Genomic DNA, 15533 nt, shown 5'->3' with positions numbered 1-15533 from the left:
AGTATTGACACTTTTTCTTCTTAATTATGGAATCAGCAATGGTCATATTCAGAACTTTCTAACTTTTGACTTTTTACTCTTCTTGTTTACCTCTTTTGAAACTACCTTTATATGCTTTTTATCTATTAATTCATAGTTTATATGGCTCTCAATTGATATTTCCAATATATATTTTGATTGACCCAGGTTGTCAAGCACCCTTTGCAGGATGATGGTATGAAAAATTATGCTGAGTTACTTTCCTGCAGTAACATCTACCATACAATCTGGAGGAACAGAGGAAGAAAACTTATTTCCTGCCTACTCATACCAAGAAAACTTACTAGTTACTTTTCTGAAGGTAACCATTTTTCTGCAAAGTAGATGGTTCATGAGAGGTTTTCAGCTGTAAGCAATGGCTGTTCCCTGTGATTTCAATGAAAGAGATCTAGATAATTAATTTTCCCCTTCATAAACTCATCCTTTTCTATCAGTAGGATAAACTTACATTAAGAATATCGTTACTTCTAACTGCCAGACAATCTCACACCTGAGAGAAATTCCTTCCTTCCTGCCTTTCCAAAAATAAATAATAATAATAATAAAATAAAATTCTTTTTCCTTCCCCTCTCATTTCTCCTTTGTTTTTGTTTCTGTTGCTCTGTTCTCATAACTGTTCCTTTTCCATCATCTTACTTTTTGTAGCCTCCTTGAAGAATGAATCATACTCTTTCCGGCTAACCCCTAAGGTATGATGCTTTTCACCAAGCACAACTTGTGATGACATCTGCCCGGGCTAGAACTGGATATTAGAGTCTCCTTTTTCTTTCTAGCTGGAATCCTGCTCTCCTACTGGCTCCAATCCCAAAGAATATCAGGGAGGTCCTCTTTGGTAAACAGAAAAACCCTGAGGCTTTACCACTGAGCAGGCTCACCTTGAACCCTTTACTATACAATCACAGAATGGTTTGGGTTGGAAGGGACCTTTAAGATCACCGAGTTCCAACCCCCCTGCCTGGTCAGGGACACTTTCCACTAGACCAGATTGCCCAAAAGCCTGTCCAACCTGGCCCTGAAGACTGCCAGGGAAGGGGCAGCCACAGCTTCTCTGGGCAACCTGTGCCAGTGTCTCACCACCCTCATAGAGTGAAGAATTCCTTCTTTGTATCTAATCTAAATCTACCTTCTTTTAAAAGTTTAAAGCCATTCCCCTTGTCCTATCACTACATGCCCTTCTGAAAAGTCCCTCTCCAGTTTTCTTGTAGACCCCCTTTAGGTACTGGAAGGCTGCTATAAGGTCTCCCTGGACCATTCTCTTCAGGCTGAACAAGCCCAACTCTCTCAGCCTGTCTTCACAGGAGAGGTGCTCTGGCTCTCTGCTCATGGGGTCACGGAATCAACCAGGTTGGAAAAGACCTTCAAGATCATCAGGTCCAGCTGTCCCCCATCTTCATGGTCTTCCTCTGGACTTGCTCCAACACGCCAATGTCCTTCTTTTGTTGGGGCCCCCAGAGCTGACTGCAGTACTACAGGTGGGGTCTCATGAGAGTGAAATACAGGGGCAGAATCACCTCCTTCGACCTGTTGGTCATGCTCCTTTAGATGCAGCCCAGCATATGGTTGGCTTTATAGAAGGAAAAAAGTACCTACCCAATTTGAAATTAAATTTAACTGTGCTTTATTTCATTTTTCAATCTTAAGAGGACAGGGAGCTTTTCTGAGCAAATTGAGAATAGAATATTGTATGTCTCTTGGTATCCTGCAAACTGTGAAATGACTATATAATACTTGAATTCTCTTAGCAATTTAACGTTTCAAAATTCAGATGCTACTCACTTCTACAGAATCCTTAGTTATAAAGTGTCCCTGTGTCACACTGAGCAGTGTCTGCTTTGCTGGGGTGGTTACATCTAAATAGAGAAAATAACCCAACTTGAAAATAAGTCAGACTTTGCATATGTAAGTACACTTTCACAAATTTTTGTCTAAACTGAAGTTTAAGTTCCCAGTGAGAAACTCTGATGTAACAGTGAAAAAGCAGAGAAGGGTGAGAGGGTTGCGTGTCAGATCCGGGAGGGATCCTTTAGACAGGAAACCAGCTTTATAAATTTTTTGTAGTACCTGAAACAATATTTCAAGATGTTTGAAACATACAGGCGGCTGTCTTGAAAAGTTGCTTGTCTTAAAATATGAGAGGAAAAAAGGCAAAAATTGATTCTCAGACTTGGGATTAGGCCATGGCACCAGGTGATGCACGGTATCCCAAGAAGGTTTTGCATTTCATCTCAGCCTGGCTTTGTTTTTGTTTGCTGGCACTTACCGCTTTCAGTAATATCCTCATACCGATGCAGGGAGGTCCTAGACCTTAATTAGGGCTCCTAATCAGCAGTCACAGAAATTTTCAAACTTAAGTGCCTAAACATGCTATCACCAACATGTATATGCAGGCAAGGAACTGCCATGTAAATCTCCTTTTCAATCACGATTATTTTATTACTATGCAAGTCAACCCATTTTAGAGTTATGAAAATCAAGGTGATATTCATTCTGCTGCAGATGCACTGAACAAGACAGAAAGTAAAGGCAGACATTCATATACTGGTGGGCACCAACGAGCTCTGTTTCCTTGAAGATATCCTACACAATTTCAGGTGCAAGAGACCCAGGCTGCTTAGGACACGTACCTGGCTGTAGCTCTGGATGGCACCTCTGGCCTGACTGCCACGGGCCGGGAGCTGGGCAGCCGCTGTTTCGCCCAGGGCGAGGGTCTGGTTGCTGTGGTAGCTGGCTGAGTACTGGAAGGATCCTTCAGGTTTGGAATTGAGCTGGAGCGCACTCTGGGAGAGGAGGCTGGGCCCTGTGGGGACAGGATTTAAGAGCAGTCAGTCTCAGTGAAAGAGCATACCTGCATGCTCTGTCAAGTGAGCCTCAAAATTACCAGATATATGTGGTTTCAGCTTTTCAGTTTCGCTTTTTGGTAATAAAAATTACATACATCAAATTGTTTATCACTCAGTCGTCACTATTATTGTGTTCAAGCTACAGATCACATTTCTTTGCAAAAAACACGGTTTCAACTGGTGAAGAAATTTTAAGCCTGAACAAACCCAACCATACTATTTGATACAGTCTTGCTTTGCAGCTCAGAATAGCCAATGAGGTGTTTTTTTTCCCCCTAAGGATAAGTTTTGTTTATTTCACTTAATTGTATCCAGTTGTTCTGCATGGGAAATTCTAACTTGTCCCTGCCTGGGCTCTCAGCACAGATCTATTCATTACTGCCATTCTGTCCTGTACACACAGTGATGTAATACTTTGGTGCCTATAGGGATGGATGGCACCCTTTAAAATATTAATAGCTCCTCTCATTCTGTAGGACTCATCCTGATGTGAGTGAATCTTTGATGACTGTTTTGTCAGCCTGTCTTATCTTCCCCATCACAGCACTGTGTGCCAGGAGAGCCAAGTGCAGGCAGTGAGTTTAAACTGGGGCTGCCAGACTGAAGAGGATGTCAGGAGCACTAACAGTGACACCTTCCACAGTTATTTAGTTGTTCCGTGAAACTAAAGCATGTTCTAATGTACACTGGGTTCATTTACCAGTGATTAAGCTTATGATATACCCATAGTAATTCCCCAATTTTTGCTCCAAGAACATGTATCAGACAAGGAAAGGTTCTTCCTGCACCACACTGTTGCATGATTTAGACCTCCAGCAAACACTTTTAATCGTGAACTCATTCTGTCTCCATACATGAAGAGCCACATTAAAGAATACCCACCTAATCCTTCCCTGTCCTTTACTTCTAATTTTCAATAAACTAACTTATTGTTCCGTGGTGTCCAGAACCAGTAAGTGAAATACAAGAGGAGACAAAAGAAATGCCTTGGCCATTTCATGAGTTGCAAAGAACTCTACCTTCAACCCAACAGCTATCATCTATAACATATTCAGTGGCTCTACAGGAATGACAGGTTCATCTTCTGGTTAGCACTAACAAGCTCATGAGAGCATAGAAGGTGACACAAACCTTAAGGAATGTGAAATGATTATGCTGATTTTGCTCCTACAGAACATGTGAAAAGTTCAGTTTTAAAAAACACCCACAATGGCACAATTCCAATGAATTTTACCCGAAATAACTCCCAGTACATTCCTGATACAAAGGCCAAATTTTATGACCTTAAAGTCTTTGCTATGAGGATGTACAGCTGGTCCTGAAAGATCCCACTTAGAAAATGTGCAAACAACACGCCCCCAAAAATTAATATGGAGAGCATTTTTATCCCTAGCCTGTTTCTCAGAAATGGCAGAATCATTATAACTGATATTTTCCAAAACCCAACCCGAACCGTTCCTATTACAAACAAATCATAGTAGGCTATGTAAAGTGGAAGTGTTCTTTCTAAATGTAGACTGGGGTTATGACACTATTTTACATATCAACACAATTTATGCTGCAAAGTCAATTGCATTCATCAGAATTTTCTGGATACAGGACAAATTCAGAAAGTTAAGTTCTGGTCCTTGTATTTTCCTCAAGTACAGAAGGAGACAGGGCTCCATGTATGCTGTGAGGGTATTAAAAATGTATCACATGCATAGGAGAGTTGAATTTAATCCTGCATGGGTGCTTATAAATCCAAGATTCAATTCCCTGACTCTGCAAACAGGATTGGCTAAGCATTTTCCATTTAACCAGTTTTGTTGCAAATTTTGCCTTTAATGGAAGAAATATTTTCACAGTTTTTGTTTTTGTTTTTTTTTCTGTTTTGTTTGTTTGTTTGTTTGTTTTTTTTAGAGGATAAAGAAAAAAACAGGCTTAGTTTTTAAATGTATTTGCAGGCTTTATTTTAATATTTTGGGTTTCGAATTTTTACTGAATATTTGCCTGTGATCAAGAAAATTCACAAGAGAGTAACTGTCCCAGGAAGGGCAAAAGTTGCAGCAAGAAAGCAATTTTTCTGCATGGAAGTGTTTGTACTCATTCTGAAATTATGCTGTGGCATTTCTAAAGCTTAAATAATGATTAAACTATCACATGATATGAACTCAGTATGTTTAAATTTTCAACTGCATCTGGCCTTCAAGTGTTCGTTTCATATTACTATGGCTCACTAGGGGGATTCACATAGCTAGCTAGAATCACAGACGGGTTCCCTGCACCACTGAACCCAAACACTTCTATGCACTTCCAGAAACCTACCCAAAGCGTTGAAAAATATTTTTAGTAACAAGGTTGGAGCACATGGTTTAAGTTCATTAACTACTGTATAACAGTTTTCATTTTGCACCTTTACAAGCAGTAATGAACAATTAAAACATACATTTCAATAAGTACTAAGTCATTTGAGAGAGACAGTGAGATAGACATTTAATTTTAAAGAAACCTGCATTTCTCAAGCAAATGTGGAATAGAGTTGTGGCTGCTCACCTGTAAATAACTAAGTCTAAACCAAGCATACAAACTACAAGATACATTTGAGGTCAGTCAGCGTGATCGTGAAAACACACAAGTTCTTTTTCAGATTGTAGGGACTACAAGCAGTCCTATCTTGTCTGATGGGGAAAAGACGGATAGCTTTTCTCATTAACGTTTTTGAGATTTCAGTCTGAAGGAGAGACCAAACCTTCTGAGGAGCTCGCAGCTCACCCAGACGAGAAGTGGCTTGTTTTTGTACTTCTGTATGCTGACGGCTCTTGAAAACAAATTACTGCTTCTTCCTGGCAAAAATGTAAACTCTGTTGTGTTGGTATAAGAAAGTGTTCGTGAAACTATTTTTCATTTGTTTTCAGCAGTGTTAAGGCAGCTGGAGATATTCTACTTTAAGGTAGGCACTGGGGATTGCTAGAACAATTCAGTCTTATTTATTCCCGTAATTCAACATAACTAACTACAAATCTTTAATTTAAAATAAGCTTAAAACCAAACACTTCCATCTTCGTAAGGCTTAGTTTAGCAGATACTAAATTACGGATAGTACGAAAATTTCACTGACTCAGTCAGTGCCACTTTCCTCCTGTGTAAACATAAATAGTACAGATATGAGTGTGAATTAAGCCAGAGCCTCCATACTGCAAGAGACAGCACTGTGGACTAACTTCAAAAGATGGAGCAGGGTATAGTAATTAACTCTTTGTCTCCAGTTTGGTGGTCACGTACTGCGGAAAATACCTTGCTCTTCCTCTTAACCTGGGGCAGGGCAGTGTGCAAAGCTCCCCATCTTCTTCACCTTGGCTGCTGTAACCAGTAAGCTCAGTAACGAGCTCAAAGGAGAGGGAGAGGGTGTGCATCTTGCTAGGGACACAGACAAAGTGCCGTTAAGCTGGGGAAAGCTGCTGGACCACACAGAAAACCAGGCAAAAACAGCACAGAAAAGGATGAAGGCCATGCCCACATCATGCAGGCAATCCAGAATGAAACTTCAGAGGTGATGGAGAGCAGAGGACTTGTCTAGGACTCAGAAGTAGGAAACAGGAGGTTTCTTTGCAGTGTGGAGACCCAGGTGCTGGGAGGCATGGCAGACTTTCAGGAAAAGAGACACCCATGAACACAGTGAAAGGAAGAGGCAGGCTTCTTGCAGAAGCTCTTTTAATTAGTTTACATTACCTACTCCTCTTACTGGCAGTTATGTTGGCTATTATACGGCTACTGTTTTTTTCTTTCAAAACCCCAATAGTTTAATAGATCTGAAGCACCTGAGAGTACCTGGCACACTTCAGGTAAAGCAGGAGAGAGGTGCAGATGCAGTGCAGGATTTGGCCCTACCCTGAGTCCTACCGCTAAAGAGAGCAGCACTGAATCTCATGTTTGCTACCTTCCTGCCATACTGCATTCGACAAAATAAGCATAGTCTGGCATTATGCTGAACAGGCTGATTCATGGCATTTAGTATGTTGCATATGGCGATAAATGTAAACTGGTGAGTTACAGGCTCCATCACGAGCCATACCAGAAGCAGAGCTTCCACAGCATCTATCTGCTTCTGTCAAGGGGGAAGCAGGGAAGCAGGAGGCAAAGGTGGCAGAATAAGCTCCAGCATATGCAGCTGGGGCTATTTCTGTGAGCAGTGGGGCATTGCTGGCAGGAATTTTTTGTGGACCACTGTTTTTCTTTCTGAGTAATAGTACAGTGTGCAATGCTGAAGTAAAGTGCAGTGCTGCTATTTAAAAACCAAACCAAGGAAGTGAGTGGTCTTAAATGATGTGATTATTATTAATTCAAGGACATCACAGTAACAGTTGATTACGGGAAACCAAAGCGACAAAAAGAATCCAGGTTACTATTAGCATCTATGGCTGGCTCAAAAAGAGAGAAAAAAATGAAGTTACTTGAAACATTTGTCCTCATGTTTTCAAGAGCAGTATTTTCTTTGGAAATAAAATCTTTTGCCTTTTGTTGTTTCTGCTCTCCTCCAACACCAGCTCCTCTTCCTTCTTCCATCATTCAGAGTGAAAAATACCCAAACCCAAATGACCCAAGCAAAAAAAAAAAAAAAAAAAAAAATAGTATTATTCTTGAACAGAGAGTATTTGCAGGCAAAAATAGTTTATATGGCTGTTTCAGAACAGCAGAATTCTCAGTACCAGCATGTACTGTTCTAGCTCTATCAGTGCTTGATTAGGCAACGAAAACTTTATACTTCTTATGCAAGAAGTGACAAGATATTACAGACCAGTAAGCAAAGAAAAAAGAAAAAAAGAATAATAGTGGTAATGCAACAGTAAGATTCCACCAGTATTTTACCAGATTTCTCTATTTAGATTGTGCCTTAGATTTCCTTTTTTCAAACCACATTTTGCAGCATACTTAAGATAAAAGAAGTTTACCATTGTGTGAAAAAGTGTATTTTGCTTTTAAATAATACCCTGTTCCTCAGCATTAAAAAATATATTCACTTCTGCAACTGACTTAATGCCTATATTTCATCAAACAATCCAACATACGCATTGAAGAATGGCCCCAAAAGTCCATGTTTGCATTCTTAGAAACTGTCAATGGCTAACGCTACTACATTCAACTCCATTGGAATATGTTTGCTGATTTCAGTAGCAGTCAAATCAGTTTTTAAGATACTAAGTGTATTAAAGTGATGTGTGCTGACAATGTACCAACTGAATGCATAGCAGAAAATCAATGTTTAGCAAAAATGATGCAGGTAAAAGAGTGGCTATATTGTTAGAAACGTTTAGCAGGCCAACTGCATCAGCACTGCTGCTCCAAATTTTAAAAGCCTTTTTTTTTTTTTTTGGCTAGTCCTCCATTGACAACAAGGGATTCAAAACTCCATTGCTGAACTCCAAGAGTGCAGCATGTAGCTTTTGTTTCCTCGCTCGCTTGGAAGCAAATCCGAAGAGAAGCTGGATGCTCAGCTGCACACTACGATCCACAACCCCGGGCTGAGTGATGCCCAAATTAAGGAGAGAAAGGACTACATTTAAGAAAAAAGAAGGAAGCAAGAAAGAAAGACCAAAGTGCGTCAGCACAGTGCTACATTTCATTTCAGTGAATTCCAGTTCTTGTTCCAGTCACTCATGCTGACTGGAGCTCCAGTGAGAGATTACAGAAATGGGCATCAGAACCAACAGTAGTTGAAAAGACAGGGAACTTGTTTGGGAATCAGAGCTGGCAAGTCATCATATGTTTTCTTCCCTTCCTCCAGAAGGTAGGGCCTTGTCTAGCTCAAGTAGCAGAACTGTATCCCATAGTGGTCATAAGCAAGAGTATTCCATGTAAGAAATCCAGTAGGAACCTGGGCTTTAAGGAGCTTACCAGTGTCAGAAGTTAAGCAGCTTTCTATGTGCTGAGTGACTGTCAGGTACCCTTCTTACACTGATTAGAGATGGGGGACAAAGAAGCACATCCTATTAAGTTTTGCTATTCGTAATATTACTAGATCATGAGTGAGGATTTAAAAACAAACACAGTATCTGAAGTCTGTTAGGATTTAAGTACCATCAGCATTTGTGATATTTTTACTTACAGGAAAGCCAGTTAAGGTAGCAGGAATCTGTGGATCAACTCCATTACAAATTCAGGGAACTTTGTATTTTTTCTATCATATACTGTAGCACCATTGCTGGGTCACAAAGCTAAACAGCAGATGAATGTGGGATTCTTGTAAATGAGGAACTCACAAAAAGAAACCAAAGAAATTGTTCCCTGAGGAGAGATCAATGACAGCCTATCCCTAGTGTCCGCCAGTCAAACATCTGAAAAGTAACTCCCGTTTACTAATCCTCAGACTACAGTATCTGAGGGAATACTTCACAAAGTATAGCCTCACAGCATGGAACAATTCAAGATGATACTATAGCAACAGCATCGTCAATCTTCAAGACAAACAAAAAAAGCTGACTTATGAAACAGGATTAATATATTTCATTACAGAGCAGAACTTACCGTGGAAGTATTCAATAATACACTATCTGCTAGTTGTTCAGTTATAAAATAATTACCATATAATGAAAGTTACATACAGTACTATATTATTACAAGGTAAGTGCATGATTACTTCAGTATTCTGAATCTATGCAATAATTACTTCTGAATTGGCTAAAATAACTACACTGCAAACTACAGAAATGTACACCTGGCCAGTCCTCATGAGCTAATTGCATGCTTGTTACTTAATTTTTCCTGTGAAGTTCCCAACAAAAATATCATGCAAGTGAAAGGAGAAGGATTTTTTTTCTCTCATTAAGATTTAAAGCCACTTGGCTTACTGGGACACAATTCCTTTTCCAAGTAAGTAGTAAAGTGTAGCACTACTATTGTGTTATACATTTCCATTTGGTCAGTCATTTATTGGGATGCCATTTCTAATTGACAAAGGAAATAGACCAAAACATGCTCGAATGAACATTTAATTAGCTCCCATACCAATTATAAATAACACTTCACTCACCTTCGATCAACTGACAGAAGTAGTAATGATAAATTATACAGTAAGTGTAAATAAAGTGGTTTTAATTAGTGTAATTAATCACTTCGCACATCTTCAACCTGCTTTTGCTCATTTGGGTAACAATTGAAACACCAGCAAAACTCCTTTAATGTCCTTTAAACATTCATTTATACAGTTAATAGGTTGAGGTGCCTCACATCCCAGCAAGAGGAACCATTTCCTAACTGTTAGTATAAGCCTAATTAAGATTTTCAAATACCAAAAAGTCATCACATACTGTTTCCTCTGCCTTTAAGGTCATTTAGTTTCAATGTGAAATATTGATTCCTACTCCACAACCTACTATTTTTGCTAGGTCATTTAAGTGTGCATACTCATAGTAAGTAGTTGCTAACTGGCCCTAAAGCTGGGTTTTAGTTGTTGCCCACTTGTGCAAAGGAATGGACGATTAAAAAAGATGTAATAAAAGATCAGGTCAGGCATCTGTAAAGTGGTCACACAATTCTGAGCATTAAACTGTGTTTGGGATGCTGGGGAATCCTAGAACTAGACTGAAATAAATAAGAACAAAACCAGGAATAGCTCTTGGTGTCCTTCCACAGTGTTTGACAGTAAAGAAGAGGGGATGATAAAGATGGACCTGTTCCTAGTGATAGCAAATTCTTTGGCCTCTCACCAGTATATTCTGTTTTCCACGTCCTGGTCACAGAATTAATTAAGATGCATATCCGACTTGGACCAGGAGTTAACTTTCCCTCCAAATTAGAAGGGTAAGGAAGATTTGTTTGTCTGTTTGGTTTAAGCTACTTGCATACCTTGCTGTATGGCTTATTTTTGAGGTCATCAGAAACATTCCTTGAAGAAACTCTCTCTTGATGAAATGACTTAGGATGACTTTGGAAAGTGGAGGACTTGAGTGAGGGGAAAGAAAGCCCTGCAAGTGCCTCAGAGGGTGGCAAGCAACAGCCACCTTCCCACTTAAGTACAGAGGTCTCTCCTCTTGTCCTCGGTTTCTAGTCTCTGGGAAAGTGCAAAAAGTGCAGCTGGAAGCAGTGGAGGCAGGGGGCTACTGTGAGTGAAAACCCTGGGAACTAGATGAGAGACCTTTGTAGATATCATAAAAATAAGATTTCTTATTTACAGGAAGAAAAAGGAAATACTAAACCAAGGCAAAACCTAAGATCTGCAGATCCTAATTTTGGCAAAAATGCTAATCTTGTCAGCTACAACTGGTTAAACAGATTCTATAGGGAAAGAAGGACTTTCAAGCCAACTGTTAGTCAAATAGAACAAGTGGGAATGGCTTCAAACTTTTAAAAGAGGGTAGATTTAGATTAGCTACAAAGAAGAAATTCTTCACTCTATGAGGGTGGTGAGGCACTGCCACAGGTTGCCCAGAGAAGCTGTGGCTGCCCCATCCCTGGCAGTGTTCAAGACCAGGTTGGATGGGGCTTCGAGCAACCTGGTCTAGTGGAAAGTGCCCGTGCCTATGGTGGGGGGGTTGGAACTAGATGAGCTTTAAGGTCCCTTCCAACACAAACTTTTCTATGATTCTGTGATATCAAACAGAATATAATAAGTAGCTATGATTTAACAATGGTAATAAGCATTGCCCCCATTCTCCCTTCAAATCCAGGGCCAGTACTAGGAAAGTATTTCAAGATCTACCTTCTAGCATATATTAAATATATCACTACCTTCATTTAACAAGAAAAACATGCCAAGCCTACAATATAACAAAGGTATTCTATACCCTAGTAGTAAATAAAGCTCAGAAAAGTGTGTGTGGGGTATGTGCATACTTAAAATGAAGAAATACATGATAATACTTTATCTGCTAAATCACAAGCAGGTCTCGTTAGGAAACAAACACATCTCTTTAGATGAGAGGCAGCAATTCTTGAATACACTGAAAACAAGCTTGTTTTACAAAAAAGGGAAATAATTTATATGCAATACCATCCTCTACCATCATTAAGAGGTCTATGTTCTACCTACAAGTACAGAAAAGGGCTTTTGTGTTTCTATAGAACCTATTCTTAGGTACTAGAAAATAGGATTTGGTGGAATGTATTCAGAAATGTAGAAAAAGTTCATTTTCATTCAAGAATTCTCTAAATTATAAATACGCCCTGTGAGTAAATGATTCTTTTTTGATTACTGAAAGTGTGGGGCTTTTTCTGATGGTTGTATTGAAATCCCAGAATCAGGGCAGTGGGGATAGCACCAATGTCTAATTCAGAGAGGACAGGTTTCCAGCCTACTGCGTAACACTAATGAAGTGCCTCCAAATAAGAAAGATCCCTGTGCAATTAAACTAGGACTACAGAATGGCAAATGCAATCTCTCAGTGTTTGGGAAAATAGTGCTTCAGAATTTCGGTACTCACAAAATATTGTCGGGTGGTTAAAATTCACCACCTGTGCATCTATGAGGGACAGGAAGAAAACCAGAGAGAAACAGGTAGTTCCTCAGTAGCTGAGCTTAATAAGGAAATATTTAACAGGAAAGAATTTCTTTCGGGATAGATAACTTTTATGGCAAAAAATTGTAGGCAGTATATTATAAAGATAATAGAATTTCCAGTGAGTTTACATAAAAGTCTTCTGGAAATTTGGAAATATGTTGCAAATATGAAATACTAGCAGGCTCATGGAACAAAATAACATAGCAAAGCCTAAGCAATCCTGACATAATAGGGTAACTTCAGGGTTACTTACTCAGATAGTATATGTTTTGGTTTCTATACCATACCGCACATAGCATTACTCCAGGTTTATGAGATATAATACAGTCAGATTTTCTTTCATAAGCAACAGTTGGTAATGTTTGACAGTAGGAAGAAATTGGGAGTTCCTTTACTTAATGTAATTACTGAAGATGCTAGAGAACAAGACCTAAAGACATGCATTGTGCAAGAATAGGCTGATATGTATTTATGCTCAGAACACAGATGTTGCCTTCACTTTTTTTGTTGTTTGTTTTTTTTTTTAACAGAAAAAGCTATCCTAAATTTAGATTAAAGCCAAGGATAACCTACTACTGCAATTTTTTAAATGACCCCAAGATTAAACAACTTATTTTGTAGAAGATTAATCTTATTCTATGAAATTGCTTGCTAAACTCTACAGATATCGAAATCAGATAGTCTCTGAAAGAGATAATTTATCATTGGCCATTAGGATGATGTGCTTTGTAGGAGCAATAGAGAGAAACAACAAAGGAACAAAATGGGCAGTAGGATCATAACTAAATTACATTTCTGCACTACGGAGGATACAAAGAGGAAAAAGGATATCCTCTGGCCTTTCATCTAGGGATATCTAAGGATGATTTGGAGCTCTTTTGGCAGTAAAATTTCTGTTGGCACATGTTACACTTCCATGAGAAGCTCCTGCCAAAAAAACCACAAACCCCTCATCAGTGGCCTAAGGTATGCAAAGTGAATTATATGAAAAGAAGGCAAATGGCATCTTAGGGTGCATTAGAAAGGGAGTGGTTAGTAGGTCAAGAGAGGTTCTCCTCCCCCTCTACTCAGCCTTGGTGAGGCCGCATCTGGAATATTGTGTCCAGTTCTGGGCCCCTCAATTCAAGAAGGACAGGGAATTGCTTGAAGGAGTCCAGCGCAGAGCCACAAAGATGATTAAGGGAGTGGAACATCTCCCTTATGAGGAGAGGCTGAGGGAGCTGGGTCTCTTTAGCTTGGAGAAGAGGAGACTGAGGGGTGACCTCATCAATGTTTACAAATATGTAAAGGGTAGGTGTCAGGATGATGGAGCTAGGCTTTTTTCAGTGATATCCAGTGATAGGACAAGGGGCAATGGGTGTAAACTGGAGCATAGGAAGTTCCACGTTAACATCAGGAAGAACTTCTTTACTGTAAGAGTGACAGAGCACTGGAACAGGTTGCCCAGGGGGGTTGTGGAGTCTCCTACACTGGAGATATTCAAGGCCCGCCTGGACAAGTTCCTGTGTGATGTACTGTAGGTTACCCTGCTCTTGCAGGGGGGTTGGACTAGATGATCTTTTTAGGTCCCTTCCAACCCTTGGGATTCTGTGATTCTGTGATTCTGTAATATAAATCACGTATTTCCAGAAATGGCATGCTTTGCTGAGGTGACTGTGTTACTTTTGTGAACTCTGCAGGTGGCACACAATACCTGGAGTGGCAGAATCACAGAACACTTCACTGTAGCAGAAGTTTGCTCCTTTGGAAAGACCAGACTATGGAACCACAAGAGAAGCCCCTGAACTGGGCTTCAGGATGGGATAAAACACATTTCTGAATGTGACTACAAGAAGAAAGTGCATGCGGGAGGAGGCACTGTGTGCAACGACACAGACACCATGCTCCAACTCAGAAGAAAATTCAGGAAACACTGAATTTTGGCATAAATAATTGTTATTTTTAAATTTGTGTTTTCATTATCAACCTCCCATTTTCCAGAGAATAATTATATTTAAAATGGAGTGTATGCTTTTCTACAGAAAAAAAAGCAAAGTAAATTAAGAACATATTTTACAATAATAAATCCTAATTTTTTGAAGTATTTTATATCTCTGAACACCAACTGTGAATGCCAAGTGTTCCTAGTCACCCTCTGTGCCTAGCACAGCCTAAAACCTGCTACCAATAACATTAAACTAACATGTTCCCTTTTTATTTCTAGGAAGTAAAATTAGATGGCTATAGACATCACACAAACATGACTCACATGGAAGCCGAATGCATTATCAGAAATCAAAAAAACAGAAAGATCTCTTCTGATAGACCTAAATTAAATTATTGAAACATAGCAACTGCAATTAAAAAAGCACCTACTAGCTTCTGAAGGTAGTTTTATATGAGGCAGATAAAACTATTCAGAGATATATGGATCTAATACAAAAGGAATCAGGAGATCTGTTACGCTATTATGTTGTTCTATGAACTTAACTACTGGCACAAAACAGGTTTCCTCTTCTCGTGCAAAGGGGAACTCCATTTTTTCCTGACCTTTGACAGGCTTACATATTTTCTGTCCACAAAAGAAAATGTCTATTTGGTCTCTGAGGCGAGCCAGTTCAGAATGTGTTTAGCACTGCCTCAGGAAGTAAGAATGTTAAGAAGTAAGTCAAAAAGGTTGAAATTTTATGATAGTCTTTTTCATCTGCCAAAACCTCCCCTGCCATAAACCAGAAAGTACAACCTTTTGCTTTCTCTTTTTGTGTCCACGAGTGTGCAATACTCTCTGCTCTCATGGTGAACTAAGAATATGTATTTCTCCATTTATAAGGCCAGAATGGAAAACAAAAAATGGGGGCAACTCGTTATCCTGCGTTATCACAGAAGTCACAAAAATCCTGCTTTATTGAGAGCTATGTAAAACTGCACGTACAACAAAAGAAATCAACCCCAAACCAACACCTGCCAAAATTTTCAGTTCCATATACATCATTTTACACAGGCTAACAAGCCAATTACCTCTTTTTCAAGGCTGCATCTACACACTGCTTATGCTTACAAGCTGGCATCAGCAGATCCCAGAACGATGCAGCTCTTGGCACTTCTGACTGTGCTCAGCGCGCGAGCGCTGGCTGGCATGCCACTAAGGCACAAGTAGGGTGAGTGGTTTATCAGACTGCCTGAGGATGTGGGTGAATTT

The 15533-nt window shown here is 39.6% G+C and overlaps 1 protein-coding gene across 12 annotated transcripts in view; it reads right to left on the bottom strand.

Moving 5' to 3' along the window:
• CTNND2 (catenin delta 2) overlaps positions 1 to 15533 on the bottom strand; it is a 655387-nt gene that overhangs the window by 281737 nt on the left and 358117 nt on the right. For all 12 annotated transcript variants that reach the window (XR_010610081.1, XM_065667606.1, XM_065667609.1 and 9 more), the window contains one exon: positions 2664 to 2836. Coding sequence is in view for 11 of the 12 variants with exons in the window: in XM_065667606.1 (XP_065523678.1) it covers positions 2664 to 2836 (173 nt within the window). In the remaining variant the exon portion in view is untranslated. The remainder of the gene's footprint in view (positions 1 to 2663; positions 2837 to 15533) is intronic.

This window comes from Lathamus discolor, chromosome 2, assembly GCF_037157495.1.
Source record: "Lathamus discolor isolate bLatDis1 chromosome 2, bLatDis1.hap1, whole genome shotgun sequence".
NCBI lineage: Eukaryota > Metazoa > Chordata > Aves > Psittaciformes > Psittacidae > Lathamus > Lathamus discolor.
The sequence above is the reverse complement of the archived record's forward strand: the minus strand, read 5'-3'. Positions and strand labels throughout refer to the sequence as shown.